Raw genomic sequence first — 23,617 nt, forward strand, 5'->3', positions numbered from 1 at the left:
AATTACTGTTCTCTACCCTCACCCACCACATCCATGATCCGCGACCCCCGTCCTCATCCCCATCAACATCCGGGATGTGTAACTCTCCATCCCAGACTCAAAAATCAGAAGCCACCCGTGCTGTGATCATGCACAAGTCTTAATTTAATGGGTAAAAACATTAAATTATTACAACATTTTTTCCAATAAAGCATAATAAATAGAATCCATTTCTTTTAAAACGCTGTACAAGAGACTGGAAAACAAGCTTCCAACAGAATAGGAATAACTCATAACTCATTCTACCTTCTTATTGATTTGGGACGCTCCCCCCATCCCCCACGCCTGAAGCAACGTGCACACTTCAGGTCTCTGAGCACAGCCGGCCAAGGTCACCAGGTTCTAGGCTCACTGGAGGTGATGACTTCACTCTTAAATGCTCTGCCCTTGGGTCTTGTCTGAGGCCCCAGCAGGCTGGGGCACAGAAGAAACCGAACCGTTTAGGTGGCTGTGGCCTCCAGGAGTCCTTCTCTGTCCAACACACCAAAAGGAGTGAGAAAAACAAATGAGAAACGTCCCCCAAACACACACCCCAAAACCAACACCTATTAGCCACAAACTGTGCTCCTCCCCTACTGCGGCAGTGGGCAGGAGAAACAAGAAGAGAAAGTGTTTCTTCCCCTCTCTTCTGATACATAACCCCATGGGGTTCTCTTGCTGAAGAGGGTGACCCCAGATCACAGCAGAGCCACCATGTGCCTCTGCAGGATGTCCACGAGGTCCTGAGCCCCTCTCTGCAGTGCCAGCTCCAAGGGTGTGAGACCCCTGGCATCCCTGCGATGGAGATCAGATTCAGCTGCCAGAAAGCTGACCACAGCAGTGTGACCCTCTTGAACTGCCAGATGGATTGGAAGTGCCCCGGTGCCATCAGGCGCGTTGACATCAGCCCCGTGCTCCACTAGGACCTTCAGGGTGTCCAGGAATCCAGTGCGGGCTGCGTCATGGACTGGACTGGTACCAGAGGTGTCCTGGACATTGGGGCTGGCACCTTGCTTCAGCAGCTCCAGGGCGATGGCGGTGCTGCCAAACATCATGACCTGTGTGAGGGACAGAGGATCAGGAGGTCCTCAAGGGAAGAGGTTCCAAAAAAGGGGTCACTGGAAAGAGAAGGGTCATCCAGAAAGAGGCATCTCCCAGAAACAGGAAATGCTAGAGGAGGGGTCCTCTAGTGAACGGAGAAGCTGCATAAGCCCCCAGGAAACTGTTTGAGATGCAGATAAAAAGTTCTTCTGGGAATGGGGACCCCACCCCCAAAAGCTGGTCGCTCCCTTAAGAATGAGACCCCCCCAACCCAGAGAACAGCCCCCATGGAAACTTTCAAGGAACCTAAGACTCTCCCCCAAGGGACCAAAGACGCCCCCAGATATGGGCAATCACCAGGAAATAGAAAATCCCCTCCAGGAAGTGGGCCCCCAGAGATGGAGAACTACCCCCAAAGAATTGATAGTCCTCATAAGGAAAAGAGATGTCAAAGGAAAGCGAACCCCACCCCCTTCTCCAGGAAATAGCCTCCTCCTATATAATGGTGATGTCACCTCAGAGTACCTGAGAGCTCCTTTCAAGAAGCGGGATTCCAAAAGTAATAAGAGAAGAGAAAAGAGACTCCCCTGTAAAATGTCTCCCAGAGAATATAGGGATGTCTTGCAATCTGACATTGTTCCTCCATTGGGGCCCCCACACTATACCAAGGATCCGCGTAACCTTTAGGAATGAAGACCCCACCCCCAAGTAACCAGATATGTCTCAGAGCCCCCTACAAAATGAGGAACCCCTAGAGACAGGACCTCTCCTTCCAGAGATCGGATCTCCCCATAAAAGCCCCAAGAAACGTGAGCCCTCCCCATGGAAACGGCATCCAAACGAGCTGAACCCGCACCCACGGAATAAGAACCTCTCCAGGGAAAGTGAATCCCCGGCACTCAGAGAAGCAGGAATCCTCCCAGAGAAGATGCTAAAAAGCTCTCCCCTCCCCCCACAACCTAGTCTCACCCACCACCCACCTTCGAAAGGGGACCGTGGGGGAACAATGAAAGCCTAGAGAAGAAGGACCGGTTCCCAGTGGGTCACCACCAGGGCCAGGAGACCAGAGAGGAGCTCTGGGGTTCGGATCCTCATCCCGCTTAGCCGCCCCGTCCCGACCTGGACCGGCCCGGCCTCACCTGCAGCGCCGTCTTGCCGAAGCGGTTGAGGGCGTCGGGATGCACCAGCTCGCGGTGCAGAAGGCGGCGCACCTCCTGCAGGTCGCCCCGGGCCGCCGCCCCACTCAGCCGGTCGCCGGCGCGAACCTCCTCCAGCAGCATGTCGACACTGGCGGCCTGCAAAGCCCCCCGCCCCGCCCCAGCCCGGCGCTGTCAGCACCGAGCAGCCGGCGGGCGCTGGCCCGAGCAGCCCTCCTGGGGCGCGGCCGCGGTGCACCCGGCTGCGCTGCGCTCCCGGCCCGGCTCCCCAGCCCGAGACCCCGGCCCTCCCAGAGGGCTCCTCCCCCTGTCAGCCGGAGGGCGGCGAGGGGCTGGAAGCCGGGCCCAACACTCGGCCGCCCGCGGGGCCCTGCCCGGCGCCCGCCCCTTGGGGGCCGGGTCTCCCCCTAACTCACCCTCCCTCCTCCTCGCCGGGCGGGGTCTGCTCTGAGCCTGCGCCGCCGCCGCCGCTGAGGCAGCCGCCAGGGGGCGGAGCCAAAGTGCTCCCGGCCACGCCCCGAACGCCGTGGATTTGTTTTCTTACAAACTCGCTACTCTGTAGCGGATCCGCGTTGCCCGGCGCGCGACCTTACGGCGTTCCGCCCACAGGGCCTGCATAACCAGTGGCTGCGCGTCGCCGGGGAAACTTCGGGCTCGGCGTGAAACGCGTCCCTCCTGATTGGTCAGAGTGTGGCAAGCGGTGGACCGCCAGCAATGGCGGGGTTTTCGGTTTTCAAATGAACCCGGCAGGCGGGAAAGAAGGCTGGTTTAACTGACCCAGGGAGAAAGGTCAGGGGCAGGGTAGCGCGGGCTGCTCTGGGACCTCGGCGCCTCCTGGGGGAAGGGAGGCAGGGCTGGAGCCACCCAATCCGAGGTTCCACTGCTAATAGACATTCATTGGCCCTTACTACGAGCTGGGCGCTTTATTTCGTTCATTCATTCATTCATTCACGGTGTGCAGGGAGCGTCCTGGGAGCTGGACACGCACATTCAAACAACTAAATAATATTAGATAGTGTCAAGCACCGTGAAGAAAGGGAAACGGAGAGATGGAGTGGATGAGGAAGGGATCACCCTGCCTGGCTCAGACTGAGCCAGGAGGAAAGGAGCCTGCAGCTGCCACGTGGGAAGGCCTGGGAGGACATAGTCGCAGCCAGACAGGGACTCAGAGGTCTTCGTTCAAATATTTACTTAGCACCTCCTAGAGGTGCCCAAGTGGAGAGCACGCCAGTCGGCCCCTGCTGCAGGGACACCTATGGTCTGGGGCCAGAGACAATAGTTAATTTTTATTTATTTATATATGTATTTATTTTTGAGTCAGGGTCTCACTCCTGTCACCCGGGCCGGCGTGCAGTGGCGCGATCACAGCTCACTGCAGCCTCGACTTCCCGGGCTCAAGTGATCCTCCCGCCTCAGCCTCCCGAGTAGCTCGGACTACAGGGCGCATCACCACGCCCGGCTAATTTGTATTTTTAGTAGAGATGGGGTTTCACAATGTTACCCAGGCTGGTGTTTTTTGTTTGTTATTTGTGTTTTGCTTTTAAATTCAGATTTTTTTTTTTTACGTTGGGGTTCTTGCTTTGTTGCCCAGGTTGTTTCCGAATTCCTGGGCTCAACAGATCCTTCTGCCTTGGCCTCCAAAAGTGCTGGGATTACAGGCATGAGCTCCTGCTCCCCGCCAATAGTTAAATATTTTTAGAGTGGTAGAGAACTGACCAGATGAGCCATTGAAATGGAAAGGCAAAAAGCCGGGCGCGGTGGCTCACGCCTGTAATCCCAGCACTCTAGGAGGCTGAGGTGAGCAGATCACGAGGTCAGGAGTTCGAGACCAGCCGGACCAACATGGTGAAACCCCGTCTCTACTAAAAATAAAAAAATTAGCTGCGCCTAGTGGCGCGCACCTGTAATCCCAGCTACTCAGGAGGCTGAGACAGGAGAATCGCTTGAACACAGGAGGCGGAGGTCGCAGGAGCCGAGATCACGCCATTGTACTCCAGCCTGGGCAACAGAGAAAAAAAAGAAAAAGAAAAAGAAATGGAAAGGCAGAGAGGGCCTCCCTGAAGAGGTGACATTTGATTTGAGACCTAAAGGTGAGGGAGGGAGACTTGTGGTTATATGGGGAAAAGCACACCAGCTGGGAGGCACAGCAGATGCTAAGGCCCAGAGGTGAGAGCGTGCCTGGTGTGGTACAGAGCAGGGGAGAGCAGGTAGGTGGGGCATCAGGATGGCAATTGTGCAGATCAAGCCATGGCTTTTTATTTATTTATTTATTTATTTATTATTATTTTTTTTTTTTTGAGACGGAGTCTCGCTCTTTCGCCCAGGCCAGAGTTCAGTGGCACTATCACGGCTCACTGCAAGCTCCGCCTCCCGGGTTCACGCCATTCTCCTGCCTCAGCCTCCTGAGTAGCTGGGACTACAGGCGCCCGCCACCGCGCCGGCTAATTTTTTTGTATTTTTAGTAGAGACGGAGTTTCACCGCGTTAGCCAGGATGGTCTCGATCTCCTGACCTCGTGATCCACCCGCCTCGGCCTCCCAAAGTGCTGGGATTACAGGCGTGAGCCACCGCGCCCGCCCATTTTTTTTTTTTTTTTTTTTTTGAGACAGTCTCGCTCTATCGCCCACGCCCGACCAGGCCATGGCTTTAATAAGATAGGAATGCCGAGCAAAGTGGCTCACACCTGTAATTCCAACATTTTGGGAAGCTGAGGCAGGTGGATCACCTGAGGTCAGGAGTTCGAGACCAGCCTAGAACATGGTGAAATCCCGTCTCTATGAAAAAATACAGGCTGGGCGTGGTGGCTCACGCCTGTAATCCCAGCACTTTGGGAGGCCGAGGCGGGTGGATCACGAGGTCAGGAGATGGAGACCATCCTGGCTAATACGGTGAAACCCCATCTCTACTAAAAATACAAAAAATTAGCCGGGTGTGGTGGCGGGCGCCTGTATTCTCAGCTACTCGGGAGGCTGAGGCAGGCAGGAGAATGGTGTGAACCCAGGAGGCGGAGCTTGCAGTGAGCCGAGATCATGCCACTGCACTCCAGCCTGGGCGACAGAGCAAGACTCTGTCTCAAAAAAAAAAAAAAAATTAAGCCAGGCGCAGTGGCTCACGCCTGTAATCCTAGCACTTTGGGAGGCCAAGGCGGGCGGATCATGAGGTCAGGAGTTTGAGACCAGCCTGACCAATGTGGTGAAACCCCGTCTCTACTAAAAATAATAAAAATTAGGCCGGGCGCGGTGGCTCACGCTTGTAATCCCAGCACTTTGGGAGGCCGAGGCGGGCGGATCACAAGGTCAGGAGATCGAGACCACGGTGAAACCCCGTCTCTACTAAAAATACAAAAAAATTAGCCGGGCGTGGTGGCGGGCGCCTGTAGTCCCAGCTACTCGGAGAGGCTGAGACAGGAGAATGGCGTGAACCCGGGAGGCGGAGCTTGCAGTGAGCCGAGACTGCGCCACTGCACTCCAGCCTGGGTGACAGAGCGAGACTCCGTCTCCAAAAAAAAAAAAAAAAAAAATTAGCGGGGCATGGTGGCGCACGCCTGTAATCCCAGCTACTCAGCAGGCTGAGGCAGGAGAATCGCTTGAATGTGGGAGGTGGAGGTTGCAGTGAGCCGAAATCGCGCCACTGCACTCCAGCCTGGGCGACAGAGCGAGACTCCGTCTCAAAAAAAAAAAAAAAATTAAGCCAGGCGCAGTGGCTCATGCCTGTAATCCCAGCACTTTGGGAAGCTGAGGCGGGCAGATCACGAGGTCAGGAGTTCGAGACCAGCCTGGCCAACATGGTGAAACCCGTCTCTACTAAAAACACAAAAATTATCTGGGCGTGGTGATGGATGCCTGTAATCCCAGCTACTCGGGAGGCTGAGGCAGGAGAATCGCTTGAACCCGGGAGGCGGAGGCTGCAGTGAGCCGAGATCGCACCACTGCACTACTCCAGCCTGGGCGACAGACCGAGACTCCGTCTCAAAAAAAAAAAAAAGTGCTCGCTTCGGCAGCACATATACTAAAAAAAAAAAAAAGCCAGACGTGATGGTGGGCGACTAGGACTATAATCCCAGCTACTCGGGAGGCTGAGGCAGAATTGCCTGAACCTAGGACGCGGAGGTTGCAGTGAGCCGAGATCGCGACATTGCACTCCAGCCTGGGATACGGTGAGACTGTCTCAAAAAAAAAAAAAAAAAAAAAAAAAGAAAAGAAAAAAGAAAAAAAGAGGCGATGCTAACACGCGCCCTCTAGCGGCTACTGGGGGAACAGACTGTGGAGGTGGGAAGCAAAGGCAAGAGCAGAGCACCAGGGCGATGAGCCGGGACTGAGGAGTGGGCGGATACGTGTTGCACTTTAGTAATGTCCCCAAACAAACACGTAGACAGCGGCTAGATTCATCTTTTTAATGACATCCTAAAATTCAGAGGAGGGGCCAGCGGGACCTCTGGGCTCAGCGGCTGTGAAGGAGGGACCCGCAGCACCCGCTAAGGCAGGTAATTGCAAGAAGGCACTCGCGAGGGGGACTTCAAGCCCCTCTTCTATTTCTTCATATAAAATCAGGGGGATGGGGAAAGTTCCAAGGGCGAGGGAAGCAGAGAGAGTTTCTCTCCCAGCCTATGGAATAAGGAAGAGGTGAGGAAGAGGCGGGTGCTGGGAGCAAGAAACTGCCAAGTCCAGGACCTGCCCTCACACAGACACACACAGCCCGCACCTTCCCTCCCTCTAAAATCTGCACCCGGGGCTGTAAGGAAGCCCCATGTTCAAGCCCACATCTCTTCTCCCTTCTAGCTGGTACGAAGTTGGTAATCTGCAGAGAAAGAATGAGGAGGGGCCATCTCAGAAATGGGGAGAGGGGGGCCGGGCACAGTGACTCACGCTTCTAATCCCAGCACTTTGGGAGATCGAGGCGGGTGGATCACTTAAGGTCAGGGGTTCGAGACCAGCCTGGCCAACATGGTGAACCCCCATCTCTATTAAAAATACAAAAATTAGCTGGGCATGATGGTGCACACCTGTAATCCCAGCTACTAGGGAGGCTGAGGCAGAAGAATCGCTTGAACCCAGGAGGTGGAGGTTGCAGTGAGCTGAGATCGCGCCACTGCACTCCAGCCTGGGCGACAGAGTGAGACTCCATTTCAAAAAAGAAAAGAAATAGGGAGGGGGGAAGGAAGAGGGACAGCCTCCCACACCCCCTCAATTCATCCCCTATCCCAGCACTCATGATCAACAAGGCTAAGAATGGGGCTAAACACATGTACTGTAACCATAGCAACAAGGCGGTTTCCAGGCAGCAGATGGAGGTGCTATATGTTCAGCCCCTTCTCCAAACTCACGACCACCCTAGAAGTGACGCTGACAACTGCCCCTGCTTTTTTTTGAGCCAGGGTCTCACTCTTGCCCAGGATGGAATGCAGTGGCACGATCACAGCTCACTGCAGCCTCAACCTCCTGGGCTCAGGCGATCCTCCCACCTCAGCCTCCTGAGTTGCTGGGACTACAGGTGTGCACATCACACCGGGCTAATTTTTATACTTTTGGAGTGAAGGGGTTTTACTGTGTTGCCAAGGCTGGTCTGGAACTCCTGAGCTCAAGCAGTCCTTCCACCTCAGCCTCCCAAAGTGCTGAGTGGATGTGAGTGCAAAGTGGATGTGAGCCACCACACCCAGCCAACTGCCCCCATTTTAAAGACGTGCAAAGCAAGGCCCAGGGAGCCATGACAAGAAGGAGCAGTTTGCTTTCTTTCTTTCTTTTTTTTTTTTTTTTTGGGACAGGGTCTCTGTCGACCAGGCAGGAGTGCAGTGGCGCAATCTGAGCTCACTGCAACCTCCATCTCCCGGGTTCAAGCAATTCTGCCTCAGCCTCCTGAGTAGCTTGGATTATAGGCACGCACCACCACACCCGGCTAATTTTTGTATTTTTAGTAGAAACAGGGTTTCACCATGTTGGCCAGGTTGGTCTCGAACTCCCGGCCTCAAGAGATCCACTCGCCTTGGCCTCCCAAAGTGCTGGGATTACACGCGTGAACCATCACACCTGACCCTTGTTGGTCTTCTGAGCCAGAATGTGGTGAAAGCCTCGAGTACCTACCCACTGCCTTTCCCTCACCCCATTGTCCCCAGGAGCTGGGCTGCCTTACCGCCACTCTGGGTGATGTAGCGAACCCAGGGCAGGGCCTGGTAACCACTTTTCTCAATGATCTTCATGTATCGGACCTGGAAGGGAATGAAAAGAGGTGGTCCAGGATTGCAGGAGGGAGGAGGCCAGGGCCAGGGAGAAAATGATGGCTTAGGCCAAGTGGTTATGTGGCACAGGCTGGGATCGATGAGGGGACATCACATGGTCTTGGGGGGATGAGGTGGCACAGGCAAGGGAATGATGAATGGTTTTGGAGGTGGAGAAGGGACAGAAGTGAACAAGCCGGTGGGGAACGAGGTGGCATAGGCCGGGGGAGAGGGAGCACAGGCTGTGGGCAGATAAAGGTAACATTGCTCTAGGGAAAGACCGGGCAGCCTTCAGAGGAGTGTTGACACAGGCCAGGGGACTGAGGTGACTCGAGCCAAGGGACAGGAGAGAGGCGAACCCACCGAAGTCAAGGGGAGGAGCCTCCCTGCCTGCTTCTCTCACCTGGATCCCAGAGACGGTGAAGTAGGGGATCTCAAACTTGACCCCGATGGGGGGCCGGCCCTCCACCTCTTCCTTTTCCACGCTGGGGAGGCCAAAGTGGGCTCGCATCAAGTACTCCTTGCCCCCCTGAGGGAACATGGGGGCATCAGATACACCAGGGTCCCCCTACCCTCCCGAGACCTTCCTTACAGCAACCCCCAGAGCCAGATCTGCTCACAGCCCATTTCACAGACAGGAAAATAAAGGCTCCTTAGCCTGGGCAACATATTGAGATCCCATCTCTACAAAAAGTTTAAAAATTAGCTGGGTGCAGTGGAACATGCCTGTAGTTTCAGCCACTCAGGAGGCTGAGGCAGGAAGATCCCTTGAGTCTGGGAGTTTGAGGCTGCAGTGAGCCATGACCTCACCACTGCACTCCAACCTGGGTGACAGAGACTCACCAGGGAAGATTCTAGCTGCAAAACCCAATCAGGGTTTTTTTTCTTTTTTTAACTACCATGTCCTATTTTACAGGCACTGATGATCCACCTCTCCCAAGATCACCGGGACAAGCCAAAACCTCTAGCAGCCAAGGGATGTGGGTCACCTCATCCTGCCCGTTTCACAGACGGGCAAACTGAGCCTCCTTAAGTGGAAATTGGTTTCCCAAACCCACCCAGCTCAGCAAAGCAATAGTGAGGAAGGTGAACCCAGGGCTGGTTTCCTGGAGACATTGGTGGGGGATATTTAAATCCACTCACTTCCCGTCATGGAAGTTTACCCATCTGTGAAATACACTGGCCTGGTTTCAAGCTTGCATCACTTGCATATATACAGACCTCTCTCTGATTTGTATTTCTTTTTTTTTTTTTTTTTTTTTTGAGACGGAGTCTTGCTCTGTCACCCAGGCTGGAGTGCAGTGGCGCGATCTCGGCTCACTGCTAGCTCTGCCTCCCGGGTTCACGCCATTCTCCTGCCTCAGCCTCTCCGAGTAGCTGGGACTACAGGCGCCCGCCACCACGCCCAGCTAATTTTTACTACAGGCGCCCGCCACCACGCCCGGCTAATTTTTTGTATTTTTAGTAGAGACGGGGTTTCACCGTGGTCTCGATCTCCTGACCTCGTGATCTGCCCTCCTCGGCCTCCCAAAGTGCTGGGATTACAAGCGTGAGCCACCGCGCCCGGCCTCTTTTCTCTTTTTTTTGAGATGGAGTCTTGCTTTGTCGCCCAGGCTGGAGTGCAGTGGTGCGGTCTTGGCTCACTGCAAGCTCTGCCTCCCAGGTTCACGCCATTCTCCTGCCTCAGCCTCCCGGTAGCTGGGACTACAGGCGCCTGCCACCACATCCGGCTAATTTTTTTTTTTTTTTTTTTTTGTATTTTTAGTAGAGGCGGGGTTTCACGGTGTTAGCCAGGATGGTCTCGATCTCCTGACCTCGTGATCTGCCCGCCTCGGTCTCCCAAAGTGCTGGGATTACAGGCTTGCGTTACCACACCCAGCTAATTTTTATATTTTTAGTAGAGACGGGGTTTCACCATGTTAGCCAGGCTGGTCTCGAACTCCTGACCTTGTGATCCGCCCACTTCAACCTCCCAAAGTGCTGGGATTTCAGGCATGAGCCACTGCGCCCAGCTCCTCTTAATATTTTCATAGAGACACGGTCTCACTGTGTTCCCCAGGCTGGTCTCCAGCTCCTAGGTTCAAGCATCTGCCCGTGTCAGCCTCTCAAAGTGCTGGCATTCCAGTCATGAGCCACCACACCTGACTGGGTCTCTGATTTGTTCTCTGCCTTGTTCTCATGCCTCCTGGGCAGCCCCCACACTACTCCAGTCCCCTCCACCCCTAGATCCCCGGCCGGTCCCTGGTGCTTACCGGGAAAGACTTAATACTCCAAATCACGACGTTTCTCTCCGGCACATACTTGGCACTGCCCACACTGGTCTTGAATCTGGGGGAGTCGGCATCGCTGGGTACAGGCACAGATATCTCCACACCGTTGGCCACTGACTGTTTCTTAAACTGCCCCTTGGCCTGTCAGGAGAGTGAGCATGGGGCATGAAGAATTCGCTTGGTCATCCTTCAAATATTTACCAAGCCCTTTTTTTTTTTTGAGACGGAGTCTCGCTCTGTCACCCAGGCTGGAGTACAGTGGCGCGATCTCGGCTGACTGCAAGCTCTGCCTCCTGGGTTCACGCCATTCTCCTACCTCAGCCTCCTGAGCAGCTGGGACTACAGGCGCCCGCCACCACGTCCAGCTAATTTTTTTGTATTTTCAGTAGAGACAGGGTTTCACCGTGTGAGCCAGGATGTTCTTGATCTCCTGACCTCCTGATCCACCCACCCCGGCTTCCCAAAGTGCTGGGATTACAGGCGTGATCTACCGTGCTTGGCCCTCTATTTTTTTTTTTTTTTTTTTTTTTGAGACGGAGTCTCGCTCTGTCACACAGCCTGGAGTGCAGTGGCACAATCTCCACTCACGGCAACCTCCGCCTCCCGGGTTCAAGCAATTCTCCTGCCTCAGCCTCCCAAGTAGCTGGGATTACAGGCATGCGCCACCACACCCTGCTAATTTTGTATTTTTAGTAGAGACAGCATTTCTCCATGTTGGTCAGGCTGGTCTCAAACTCCTGACCTCAGTTGATCCTCCTGCCTCCGCCTCCCAACATGCTGGGATTACAGGTATGAACCACTGCACCCAGCCTGAAGGGGTCATTTTGAATCAGGCAAAGGTGTATGGTGCTGTCCAGATGGAAGGCACCAAGAACAAGGCTTCTCGAGACTCATGGGTGTGGGCCTGAGCTCTAACATTTGTTGGCTGTGTATCTGCAGGCAAATGCCTTAACTTCTGTGTGCCTCAGTTTCCTCATTTGCAAAATGGACAGGATAAGGGTCCCCACCTTAGGATTATGGAGGCCTGGGCTTAGAGGGCATATGAAAGGGCTTGTTGAAAAAAGCCAGGGGTGGTGGGCCACACCTGTAATCCCAGCACTTGGGGAGATGGAGGCAGGCATGGTGGCAGGAGCCTGTAATCTCAGCTGCTCGGGAGGCTGAGGTAGGAGAATGGCGTGAACCCAGGAGGCAGAGGTTGCAGTGAGCTGAGATCGCGCCACTGCACTCCAACCTGAGCGATAGAGGGAGACTCTGTCTCAAAAAACAAAAACAAACAAACAAAAACCCTTCAGTCCATCACAGGAGAGTTATTATTTGATAACAGACTTTTTTTTTTTCTTTCTTTTTTTCTTTTTTTGGAGACGGGGTCTAGCTCTGTCATCCAAGCTAGAGTCCCTGTCTCACTGCAGCCTCTTCCTCCTGGACTCAAGCAATCCTCCCACCTCAGCCTCCCAACTAGCTGGAACTACAGGCACTCACCACTTTGCCAGGCTAATTTTTGTATTTTTTGTAGAAACAGGGTTTCGCCATGTTGCCCAGGCTGGTCTCAAAGTCCTGGGCTTAAGTGATGTAACCACCCCGGCCTCCCAAAGTGCTGGGATTACAGGTGTGAGCCACCACACCCACCCGAGATCATGCATTGTTAATAAGCGTTCCCCCAAGGCCCACCTTGACCATGATCTCCACGCGGCTGTGGGAGAACTTCTCAATGACAGACTCAATCCAGATCAGTGGCTTGACCTGTGAGAAGAAGAAAGGGGGAGTTCTTGGAAACTCCAGGGTCACTGTCTTCTTTTTTTTTTTGAGACAGAGTCTCGCTTCTTCACCCAGGCTAGAGTGCCATGGCGTGATCTCAGCTCACTGCAACCTGCACCTCCCAGATTCAAGCAATTCTCCTGCCTCAGCCTCCCCAGTAGCTGGGATTACAGCATGTGCCACCATGCCTGGCTAATTTTTGTATTTTTAGTAGAGACAGGGCTTCACCCTGTTGGCCAGGCTGGTCTCGAACTCTTGCCCTCAAGTGATCCACCCGACTCGGCCTCCAAAATTGTTGGGATTACAGGCGTGAGCCACTGCGCTGGGCCCAGGGTCACTCTTCAGCCTACCCCATCCTACCCCACCCACATGGGGCTGGACCCTGCCTCACCTGGGTGCTGAGGCGGTAGGACATGAGCTCAAAGTCACCATCAGGCGGGATGAAGGAGATGGTGCGGTCGTTGTCAAAGCGAGAAAGCCGCACGCACTGGTGGAATTTTACATCCTCCAGCTCTACCGATTTGTTCTTGCTGCCTGAAACTCAGAGTGGAGAGTGCAGAGTGACCCTGGGAACCAGGAAACGATCCCTATCCCCACCTTCCCTGCCGACCACTATCACCTATTTCACATATGGGGAAACTGGGGCCCAGAGAGGATGAACAAAAACTGGCAGAGTAGAGCTGGAATCTGAACCTAGTATCTGTACAGGATCTGGCTTGGTTTTTTTTTTTTCTTTTTTTTTTGAGACAGAGTTTCACTCTTGTTGCCCAGACTGGAGTGTGATGGCATGATCTTGGCTCACCGCAACCTCCACCTCCCGATTTCAAGCGATTCTCCTGCCTCAGCCTCTTGAGTAGATAGGATTACAGGAATGCGCCACCACGCCCGACTAATTTTGTATTTTTAGTAGAGACAGGGTTTCTCCATGTTGGTCAGGCTAGTCTCAAATTCCCGACCTCAGGTGATCCTGCCCCCTCAGCCTCCCAAAGTGCTGGGATTACAGGCATGAGCCACTGTACCTGGCAGTGTCTGGCTTTTAAATATGATGCTGAGGCCAGGCGTGGTGGCTCACGCCTGTAATCCCCGCACTTTGGGAGGCCGAGACGGGTGGATCACACAGTAAAGAGATCGAGACCATCCTGGCCAACATGGTGAAACCCCGTCTCTACTAAAAATACAAAAAAAAATTAGCTGGGCATGGTGGCTGGTGCCTGTAGTCCCAGCTACTCAGGAGGCTGAGGCAGGAGAATCGCTTGAACCCAGAAGGCGGAGGTTGCAGTGAGCCGATATCATGCCACAGCACTCCAGCCTGGTGACAGAGGGAAACTCCATCTCAAATAAATAAATAAATAAATAAATAAATAAATAAATAAATAAGATGCTGAGCCAGGCACAGTGGTTCACACCTGTAATCCTGGCACTTCCAGAGGATCGCTTGAGGCCAGGAGTTTAGACCAACCTGGGCAACATAGCGAGACCCCCATCTCATAAAAAATTTAAAAAGTAGATGGTCCATGCCTGTGGTCCCAGCCACTCGAGAGGCTGAGGTGGGAGAATCAGTTGAGCCTCCGAGGTCAAGGCTGCAATGAGCTATGATCACCACTGCACTCCAGCCTGGGTGACAGAGCAAGACCCCATCCCAAAATAAATAAATAAATGAATAAATAAGATGCTATTCTGTCTCCTCCTCCCAGTAGGATGTCATCTCTGTAAGAACGCGAGTTTGTCTTTTTCTTCACTGCTGTGTCCTCAGAGCCTAAAACTGCACCTGGCACCCAATAGTCAGTCACTCAATCATGAAACAGCCTTTGCAAAGTCAACCAATGGCTGCAATACTGGCCGTGACCAGCAGATGGTGAGCGAGCGCATATTTCAAAACGGGCTGATATTCGCTAAGTCCCCACGTGGGCCGGGTTTGCGACTCCCCTGTGCACTTCTCAGAAGAAAGGTCCCCTAAATGCTTACGGCCAGTGAGCTCGAAGAGCACGCGGTCATTGAGGCCCAGCCGCAGCTCTGGCATTCCCGACAGAAACACCTTGAGCTTGATGGTACCGACGATTTCGCTCAGAAGGACGCTGCCATTGGCATTGACCTGAGGGAGGACGTGGGGGACAGTCAGCAGGCATCCAACTCCGTCTCCCGCAGCCAGACCCTGGAAGGGGTGCCGGGAGGTGTGCGGGCTCACCAGCAGGTTGACAGACTCTATGACATCAATGAAGACCTCGTTCTTCTTATACTTGATACCCTCGGAGCGCCAGGACACAGCGTTGGTGACAGTGGGTGGCACCCGTGACTTGCCCGTCTCCAGCTTGTTGCTCTGCTGAGTGATGTACCTGGAGGGAGGGCGGCAGGGACAAGCAGCTGGACCCAGGGACACCTCCGTGGACCTCCTCCAGTTCCTTACACCCACAGTCCAGCCCATGGCTGCCCCCAGGGGTCCACTCACTCCTGCAGGATCTTGCTGTCCGTGGTCTGCGGGAAGCCAAAGTCCATGAGCTCATCCAGCAACTCGTAGACAATGACAAAGTTGTCTCGGATGCTCTCCTCCTCCAGCTCCTTGAAGTATTCGCAGAACACCTGGGGGTCGGAGGAGAGAGAGACCCACAAAAGTGTGGCTATGGGCTGGGCATAGTAGCTCATGCCTGTAACCCCAGCACCTTGGGAGGCCAAGGCACGAGGATCACTTAAGGTCATGAGTTCAAGACCAGCCTGGGCAACATAGTGAGCCCCTATCTCTTTTTTTCTTTTTTTTTTTCGAGACAGAGTCTAGCACTTTCGCCCAGGATGGGGTGCAGTGGCACTATCTCTGCTCACTGCAACCCCCGCCTCCCGGGTTCAAGCAATTCTCCTGCCTTAGCCTCCCAAGTAGCTGGGACTACAGGCATGCACCACCAGGGCCAGCTAATATTTGTATTTTTAGTAGATACGGGGTTTCACAATGTTGGCCAGGATGGTCTCGAACTCTTGACCTCGTCATCCAGCCGCTTTGGCTTCCCAAAGTGCTGGGATTACAGGCGTGAGCCACCGGCGCCCGGCCATGAGCCCCTATCTCTAACAACAACAAAAAAAATTTTATTAGGAGTTCGAGGCTACAGTGAGCCATGAGGATGCCACTGCACTCCAGCCTGGGCAACAGAATAAGCCCCTGTCTCAAAAAGAAAAAAGGCCAGGCATGGTGGCTCATGCCTGTAATCCCAACAATGGGAGGCCGAGGCAGGCAGATCACTTGAGGTCAGGAGTTTGAGACCAGCCTGGCCAACATGGCAAAACCCCGTCTATACTAAAAATACAAAAATTAGCCAGGCATGGTGGCACCTGCCTGTAATTGCAGCTACTAGGGAGGCTGAAGCAGGAGAATGACTTGAACCCAGGAGGTAGAGGTTGCAGTGAGCTGAGATTGTGCCACTGCACTCCAGGCTGGGCAACAAAGTGAGACCCTGTCTCAAAAGAAAAAAAGAAAAAGTGTACTGAATGCTTGAAAAAGTAGGCAAAAAAGGGCAGGTACGGTGGCTTTTTTTTTTTTGAGACTAAGTCTCACAGTGTTGCCCAGGCTGGAGTGCAGTGGCGCAATCTCGGCTCACCACAACCTCTGCCTTCCAGGATCAGGTGATTCTCCTGCCTCAGCCTCCCCAGTAGCTGGGATTACAGGCGCACACCACCATGCCCGGCTAATTTTTGTATTTTTATTTTGTTGTTTTTTTTTTTTTTTTTTTTTTTTTGAGACGGAGTCTCGCTCTGTCCCCCAGGCTGGAGTGCAGTGGCGCGATCTCGGCTCACTGCAAGCTCCGCCTACCAGGTTCATGCCATTCTCCTGCCTCAGCCTCCCCAGTAGCTGGGACTACAGGCGCCCGCCAACATGCCCGGCTAAGTTTTTGTATTTTTAGTAGAGACGGGGTTTCACCGTGTTAGCCAGGATGGTCTCGATCTCCTGACCTCGTGACCCGCCCGCCTCGGCCTCCCAAAGTGCTGGGATTACAGGCTTGAGCCACCGCGCCCGGCCAATTTTTGTATTTTTAGTAAAGACGGGGTTTCTCCATGTTGGCCAGGCTGGTCTCAAACTCCTGACCTCAAGTGATCCACCCGCCTCGGCCTCCAAAAGTGCTTTGTTTACAGGTGTGAGCCACCGCGCCCGGCCTCTACTTAAAAAATTTTTTCAATTAGTGGGGCACGATGTTTCAAAAAAAAAGAAAAGAAAGAAACGAGCCGGGCATGGTGGCTCACACCTGTAATCACAGCACTTTCGGAGGCTGAGGTGGGTGGATCACCTGAAGTCAGGAGTTTGAGACCAGCCTGGCCAAATACAAAAAATTAGCCGGGCGTGGTGGCACATGCCTGTAATCCCAGGTACTCAGGAGAATCACTTGAACCCAGGAGGCGGAGGTTGAGGTGAGCCAAGATTGTGCCATTGCAGCCCGGGCAACAAGAGTGAAACTCTGTCTCAAAAGAAGGGAAGGGGCCGGGCACAGTGGCTCACGCCTGCAATCCCAGCACTTGGGGAGGCCGAGGCAGGTGGATCACCAACATGGAGAAACCCTGTCTCTACTAAAAATACAAAAAATTAGCCGGGCACAGTGGCGCATGCCTGTAATCCCAGCTACTCAGGAAGGCTGAGGCAGGAGAATCACTTGAACCTGGGAGGCAGAGGTTGCAGTGAGCCGAGATCATGCCATTGTACTTCACCCTGGGCAACAAGAGCAAAACTCTGTCTCAAGGCCGGGCGCGGTGGCTCACGCCTGTAATCCCAGCACTTTGGGAGGCCGAGGCGGGCGGATCACGAGGTCAGGAGATCGAGACCATCCTGGCTAACACGGTGAAACCCCGTCTCTACTAAAAATACAAAAAAAAATTAGCCGGGCGAGGTGGCGGGCGCCTGTAGTCCCAGCTACGCGGGAGGCTGAGGCAGGAGAATGGCGTGAACCCCGGGGGGCGGAGCCTGCAGTGAGCTGAGATCGCGCCACTGCATTCCAGCCTGGGTGAAAGAGCGAGACTCCGTCTCAAAAAAAAAAAAAAAAAAAAAAAAAAAAAAAAAAAAAAAAAACTCTGTCTCAAAAAAAAAGAAGAGGCTGGGTGCGGTGGCTTACACCTGTAACCCCAGCACTTTGGGAGGCCGAGGCAGGCGGATCAGGAGGTCAGGAGATCGAGACCATCCTGGCTAACACAGTGAAACCCCATCTCTACTAAAAATACAAAAAATTAGCCGGGCGAGGTGGCAGGCACCTGTAGTCCCAGCTACTTGGGAGGCTAAGGCAGGAGAATGGCGTGAACCTGGGAGGCGGAGCTTGCAGTAAGCCAAGATTGCACCACTGCACTCCAGCCTGGGCGACAGCGAGACTCTGTCTCAAAAAAAAAAAAAAAAAAAAGAAGAAGGGAAGGGAGGGGAAGGGCTTCCAGGCTTTTTTTTTTTTTTTTTTTTGAGACGGAGTCTCACTCTGCCACCCAGGCTGGAGTGAAGTGGTGTGATCTCGACTCACTGTAACCTCCACCCTCCAAGTTCAAGCGATTCTCCTGCCTCAGCCTCCTGAGTAGCTGGGATTACAGGCAGGTGCCACCACACCCGGCTAATTTTTATATTTTTAGTAGAGAAGGGGTTTCGCCATGTTGGCCAGGCTGGACTCGAACTCCTGGCCTCAAGCAATCCATCCACCTCAGCCTCCCAAAATGCTGGGATTACAGGCGTGAGCCACTGTGCCTGGCCTTTTTTTTTTTTAAGCACAGAGATGAGAAGTCACTTGCTCAAGGTCACACAGTGAGGAAGCAGGGAAGCTGGGATTGGATGCCAAGTCCTTGGGCTTAGCTGAGCGATACGCTCTCTGAGACATTCTTGGTCTCTGCCCTTTAGGGAGAGATGACCTCATAAGCAGCTGATGAGATGCAGAGTGATGGGGCTTTGATGGCGGATGCACAGAGACTCAAACAACGCCCCAGGGAAGGGCTGAGTGTGGTGGCTCCCACGCTTTGGGAGGCCGAGGCAGGAGGGTTGCTTCAATCCAGAAGTTCTAGATCAGCCTGGGCAATATAGCAAGACCCTGTCTCTACTAGAAAAAGAAAAAAAAGATGACCCAGGGAGATCTGGGAAGGCTTCCTATTAGAAAAGGATCTTGAATCTTGAAAGAGGCGGGCAAGAGGAGTAGACGGATAGACCAGTCAGCCAATGGGAGGCTAGTACCTACCTCTATTGTCTTATACAGGAAGGAGTACACCAGGGAGGCATTGGCATTCTTCGATGTGGTGGCCACCACTGGGGGCAGCAAGGTTAAGGAAAAGGTGCCATTTATGGAGAAGTAAGTGGAATACAGACCCTGAACCTCCACCCTGTCCCTTGCCACCACCCTCTTCTCTACCTGCCCCTGTCCCCCAGCCTGAGCCATAGAGATGTGCTGTGCAATTCCTGTCTTCAGCCCACCCTCTCTTAGCCTGAGCTGCCACCATTGCCGACAGCCCCCACACCCACCTCCAGGGACACCACATGGGGTGGATACAGTAGAGGTTGCTGTGTTTGATCCATAGGAAGTGGACTTGGCCGTGGCTCAGCAGCGGGGTCAGGGCGCCTTCCTCCTCCCGCTGTACCAGCAGAGGCATGAAGTGCTCAATCTTGCTCATGGCCACATCACCCTTGTAGTTGCGGCTGATCAATGGCTGAGGGTGGAAGGAAAGGACCTGGTCACCACCAGCATCCAGGAACCTACCACGCTGAGTAGGCACAGTGCCCGGTTCTGACCCTAATTCCTAGCTGAGGGGCTCGGGCAAGGCTCTGCCTCCTTGTGCCTGTTTCCTGCTCTGTAAAATGGGAGTGTGATGACAACAGCTAATGGGTCTAGGGCCCTTACTAAGCGCCAGGCTGTGTTTTAGTAAAGGGTAGGCGATGGCTGGACGCAGTGGCTCACGACTGTGATCCCAGCATTTTGGGAGGCCGAGGCGGGTGGATCATGAGGTCAAGAGATCGAGACCATCCTGGCCAACATGGTGAAACCCCGTCTTTACTAAAAATACAAAAAATTAGCCGGGCGTGGTGGCGCGCATCTATAGTCCCAGCTACTCGGGAGGCTGAGGCAGGAGGATCACTTGAACCTGAGAGGCGGAGGTTGCAGTGAGCCGAGATCGCGCCACTGCACTCCAGCCTAGAGACAGAGCGAGACTCCATCTCAAAAGAAGAAAGAGAGAAAGTAAAGAATGAAGGGAGTAGGGAAAGGAGGGAGGGTAGGAGGGTAGGAAGGAGGGAAGGAAGGAAGGCAGGCAGGCTGGCTACTAAAAAAAAAGAGTAGATGTTTGCTAACTTATTAGTTCTTGCCACAACCCTGTGGGGTAGATGTTATCATCATCTCCATTTTACACAGGAGAAGTGAGGTTAGAAACCATGTCCATTGGGGCCAGGCGCGGTGGCTCACGCTTGTAATCCCAGCACTTTGGGAGGCCGAGGCGGGCGGATCACGAGGTCAGGAGATCGAGACCACGGTGAAACCCCGTCTCTACTGAAAATACAAAAAAATTAGCCGGGCGTGGTGGCGGGCGCCTGTAGTCCCAGCTACTCGGAGAGGCTGAGACAGGAGAATGGCGTGAATCCGGGAAGCGGAGCTTGCAGTGAGCCGAGATTGCGCCACTGCACTCCAGCCTGGGCGACAGAGCGAGACTCCGTCTCAAAAAAAAAAAAAAAAAAAAAAAAAAAAGAAACCATGTCCATTGGAAGCATATGGAAACTGAGGATTGATCTAAGGCATCCTGGGTCCAGAATCCCTGCTGTTGCCCCAGACTTCATTTGTACCAAAGTGAGATTATTTAAAAAAAAAAAAAAAAAAAGAAGAGGCCAGGTGCAATGACTCACTCATGTAATCCCACTGCTTCGGAAGACCAAGGCAGGAGCATCGCTTGAGGCCAGGAGTTTGAGACCAGCTTTGGCAACATAGCAGGATCCCTCTACAAAAAATTTCAAGAATTAGCTGAGCATGGTGGCCTACACCTCTGAAGTCACAGCCACTCTGGAGGCTAAGGCAGAAGAATCAATTGAGCCTAGGAGGTCAAGACTACAGTGAGCTGTGATCACACTACTGCACTCCGGCCCAGGCAACAGAGGGAGACCCTGTCAAAAAAAAAGAAAGGAAGAAAGGAAGAAAGAAAGAAAGAAGAAAAATGATAGTTCACATGATTGTGTCTGGTAGTCAGGAAGTCACCCATAATAGTAAACACTTCTGGCTGGGTGCGGTGGCTCACGCCTGTAATCCCAGCACTTTGGGAGGCTAAGGCAGGTAGATCATGAGGTCAAGAGATCGAGACCATCCAGGCCAAGATGGTGAAACCCCGTCTCTACTAAAAATACAAAAATTAGCTGGGTGTGGTGGCGTGTGCCTGTAATCCCAGCTACTCTGGAGGCTGAGGCACGAGAATCACTTGAACCCAGGAGGTGAAGGTTGCAGTGAACTGAGACAGACAGAGCGAGACTCCGTCTCAAAAAAAAAAAAAAAAAATAATAATAATAATTAGTTACCACTTCCTAAGGTTGTTTCATCCAGCGTCTGAACAGGAAGGACCCATGGCAGGTTCTCAAACATCTTAGCTCTCACTATTAATATTAACGGGAATATTATTTTCACCACCACTCTTATTTTGGCTATTAAATAACAAGACAGGCTGGCTCGGCCGGGCATGGTGGCTCACGCTTGTAATCCCAGCACTTTGGGAGGCCAAGGCGGGTGGATCACGAGGTCAGGAGATCGAGACCACGGTGAAACCCCGTCTCTACTAAAAATACAAAAAATTAGCCAGGCGTGGTGGCGGGCGCCTGTAGTCCCAGCTACTCAGAGAGGCTGAGGCAGGAGAACAGCCTCCGGGAGGCAGAGCTTGCAGTGAGTCGAGATCGTGCCACTGCACTCCAGCCTGGGTGACAGAGCGAGACTCTGTCTCAAAAAAAAAAAAAAAAAAAGACAGGCTGGCTGCAGTGGCTCACACCTGTCATCCCAACACTTTGGGAGGCTGAAGCAGGGGGATAGCTGGGGACTAGGAGTTCAAGACCACGCTGGGCAACATAGTGAGACCCCATCTGTACAAAAAATAAAAAATAAAAATAGGCCGGGTGCGGCCGGGCGCAGTGGCTCACGTCTGTAATCCCAGCACTTTGGGAGGCCGATGTGGGTGGGTCACTAGGTCAAGAGATTGAGACCATCCTGGCCAACATGGTGAAATCCCATCTCTACTAAAGATACAAAAAATTAGCCAGGCGTGATTGTGCACACCTGTAATCCCAGCTACTCAGGAGGCTGAGGCAGGAGAATCACTTGGACCCGGGAGGTGGAGGTTGCAGCGAGCCAAGATCACGCCATTGAACTCCAGCCTGGGCGACAAGGCGAGACTTTGTCTTGAAAAAAGAATAAAAATACAAAAATTAGCCAGGCATGGTGGCACACACCTGTAGTCCCAGCTACTCGGGAGGCTGAGGCAGGAGAATTGCTTCAACCCAGGAGGTGGAGGTTGCAGTGAGCCGAGATGGAGCCACTGCACTCCAGCCTGGGTGACAGAGAGAGACTCTATTTCAAAAAAAAAAAAAAAAAAAAAATTTAAAATAGCTGGGCATGGAGGGGTCAGCCCGCAGCCCCAGCTATTCGGGAGTTTGAGAGCAGCTTTGGCAACATAGCGGGATCCCTCTACAAAAAAATGTCAAGAATTAGCCAGGCATGGTGGCCTGCAGCTGTGTAGTCACAGCTACTCCGGAGACTGAGGCAGGAGGATCGCTTGAGCCCAGGAATTCCGGGCTGCAGTGAGCTATGATCACACCACTGCACTCAAGCCTGGGAGACAGCAAGAGACCCTGTCTCCAAAATTAAAAAGACAAGAGGAATAAAAGGACTTCAGGAAGAGGCAAGGCAGCCACAGATGGGGGGAGTTAGAGGCCCCTGTTCCAGTTGCCTTCCCCAAGTATTAACACTGTGGATGCCGACAGTGATGGAGATAATTTCAATTTGCTGAGTCCCTAATATTTCCAGGAAGGACACTGTGCTAAGTAGTTTACACGCAACGAGTTGTATTAATTCTCATTGGGTGGGGACCTCTGTTGCTCCCATTTTTACATACAGAGAAACTGAGGCCCTGGGAGGCGAACCCCTTGGCCTCAGGCACAAGGCGAGTGAATGCTGGAGGTGGGATTCCCAGGGATTGCAGGGGGAGGGGGTGTTCCCAGACCCCTTCCTGGCCCACGCGGAGGGGTCGCCCCTGAATCCCCGGGAGCGAGACCTCACCTGTCCGTCTCCCAACTCCTCATGCCCAGCCTCACCTTGCCCTTAACGTCGAGAATGAAGACAGCTGAGGCGGACATGGTGGCGGCCGAAGGACCTAGGAGTCGGGGAGGGAGCGCTGGGAGGCGATGGCTGCGCCGCTTCCTTCTTCCTGCGGAAGCGCCTGCGCCCAGGTGAGAGCCCAGGTGTGTGCGTCTTAAAGGGGAGGCGGCCAGGTGAGCAGCGCTGTCGGCCAACGTGAAGATGGCTGCGGGGCCCGGAGAGGTAATGCGACTTCAGATGGGTCTGCTGCCCCCTTTTACTTTCCCTAGACACCCAGGAGTAATGACGGGTGGAGACCCCAAACCAATCATCCATCCTTCCATCCATTCATTCATCCTTCCTTTCATTCATCTATCTATCCATCCATTCATCCATCCATTCATTCTTACATTCATTAATCCATCCATTCATTAATCCATCCATGCATCCACTCATTTAGCCATTCATTAATCCATCTTCCATCGATTCATTGATCCATCTGTCCGTTCGTCATCCATTTCTTCATCCATTTTTGCATTCATTTATTCATCTATCCATTATCCATTCATCCATCCATTTATTCATCCATTCATTCATCCATTCTTGCATTCATTCATTTATTCATCTTTCCATTCATCCATTCTAACATTCATCAATTTATTCATCCATCCATCCATCCGTTCATCCATTCTTGCATCATTAATTTATTCATCTATCCATTCATCAATCCATCCATCCATCCATTCATCCATTCTTGCATTCATTAATTTATTCATCTATCCATTCATCCACTCATCTATCCATTCATTCATCCTCTCATTAATTCATCCATCCACTCACCTTCTTTCTCCTCTGTCTCACCCACACACGTCAGCCCCAATACAGCAGGGACTTTGTCTTGTTCGTGTTTATGTCCCTAGTGCTC

At 53.0% G+C, this 23,617-nt stretch overlaps 2 protein-coding genes across 5 annotated transcripts; both read right to left on the reverse strand.

The window, feature by feature from the left end:
- Window positions 1-121: 121 nt before the first annotated feature.
- CDKN2D (cyclin dependent kinase inhibitor 2D) lies at window positions 122-2,815 on the reverse strand. Of its 2 annotated transcripts, XM_055238566.2 has the most exons (3): window positions 2,633-2,815; window positions 2,199-2,354; window positions 122-1,076 (listed from the first exon to the last, which is right to left on the reverse strand). In XM_055238566.2, exons 2-3 carry the CDS (start codon window positions 2,337-2,339, stop codon window positions 717-719), a joined length of 501 nt encoding a protein of 166 aa, XP_055094541.1. In that variant the 5' UTR covers window positions 2,340-2,354; window positions 2,633-2,815; the 3' UTR covers window positions 122-716. The 2 variants fall into 2 exon arrangements, with proteins under 2 accessions (XP_055094541.1, XP_055094540.1); XM_055238565.2 differs by having other exon boundaries at window positions 2,199-2,666.
- Window positions 2,816-6,594: 3,779 nt separating this feature from the next.
- AP1M2 (adaptor related protein complex 1 subunit mu 2) lies at window positions 6,595-22,832 on the reverse strand. 3 transcript variants are annotated; one of them, XM_055238541.1, is made up of 12 exons: window positions 22,710-22,832; window positions 18,931-19,087; window positions 18,622-18,689; window positions 14,898-15,028; window positions 14,637-14,784; window positions 14,417-14,543; window positions 12,843-12,985; window positions 12,365-12,436; window positions 10,679-10,837; window positions 8,830-8,955; window positions 8,342-8,417; window positions 6,595-7,012 (listed from the first exon to the last, which is right to left on the reverse strand). In XM_055238541.1, exons 1-12 carry the CDS (start codon window positions 22,749-22,751, stop codon window positions 6,990-6,992), a joined length of 1,272 nt encoding a protein of 423 aa, XP_055094516.1. In that variant the 5' UTR covers window positions 22,752-22,832; the 3' UTR covers window positions 6,595-6,989. The 3 variants fall into 3 exon arrangements, with proteins under 3 accessions (XP_055094516.1, XP_055094515.1, XP_055094517.1); XM_055238540.1 differs by having other exon boundaries at window positions 12,843-12,991; XM_055238542.2 differs by having other exon boundaries at window positions 6,648-7,012; window positions 14,417-14,784; window positions 22,710-22,772.
- Window positions 22,833-23,617: the final 785 nt, after the last annotated feature.

The sequence above is a fragment of the Symphalangus syndactylus genome, chromosome 13, assembly GCF_028878055.3.
Source record: "Symphalangus syndactylus isolate Jambi chromosome 13, NHGRI_mSymSyn1-v2.1_pri, whole genome shotgun sequence".
NCBI classification, from domain to species: Eukaryota; Metazoa; Chordata; class Mammalia; order Primates; family Hylobatidae; genus Symphalangus; species Symphalangus syndactylus.

What these genes read in the sequence shown, in the direction of transcription:
- CDKN2D (XM_055238566.2), bottom strand. Translation starts at nt 2,339, where the DNA reads ATGCTGCTGGAGGAGGTTCGCGCCGGCGACCGGCTGAGTGGGGCGGCG. An exon ending in TCGGCAAGACGGCGCTGCAG is followed by an intron (nt 1,077 to 2,198) that starts GTGAGGCCGGGC and finishes TCCCTCACACAG; the next exon opens with GTCATGATGTTTGGCAGCAC.
- AP1M2 (XM_055238542.2), bottom strand. Translation starts at nt 22,751, where the DNA reads ATGTCCGCCTCAGCTGTCTTCATTCTCGACGTTAAGGGCAAG. An exon ending in TCCTGTATAAGACAATAGAG is followed by an intron (nt 15,029 to 18,621) that starts GTAGGTACTAGC and finishes TCCGACCCCCAG; the next exon opens with GTGTTCTGCGAATACTTCAA. An exon ending in GGAGTATTAAGTCTTTCCCG is followed by an intron (nt 8,956 to 10,678) that starts GTAAGCACCAGG and finishes ATGTTCCCTCAG; the next exon opens with GGGGGCAAGGAGTACTTGAT.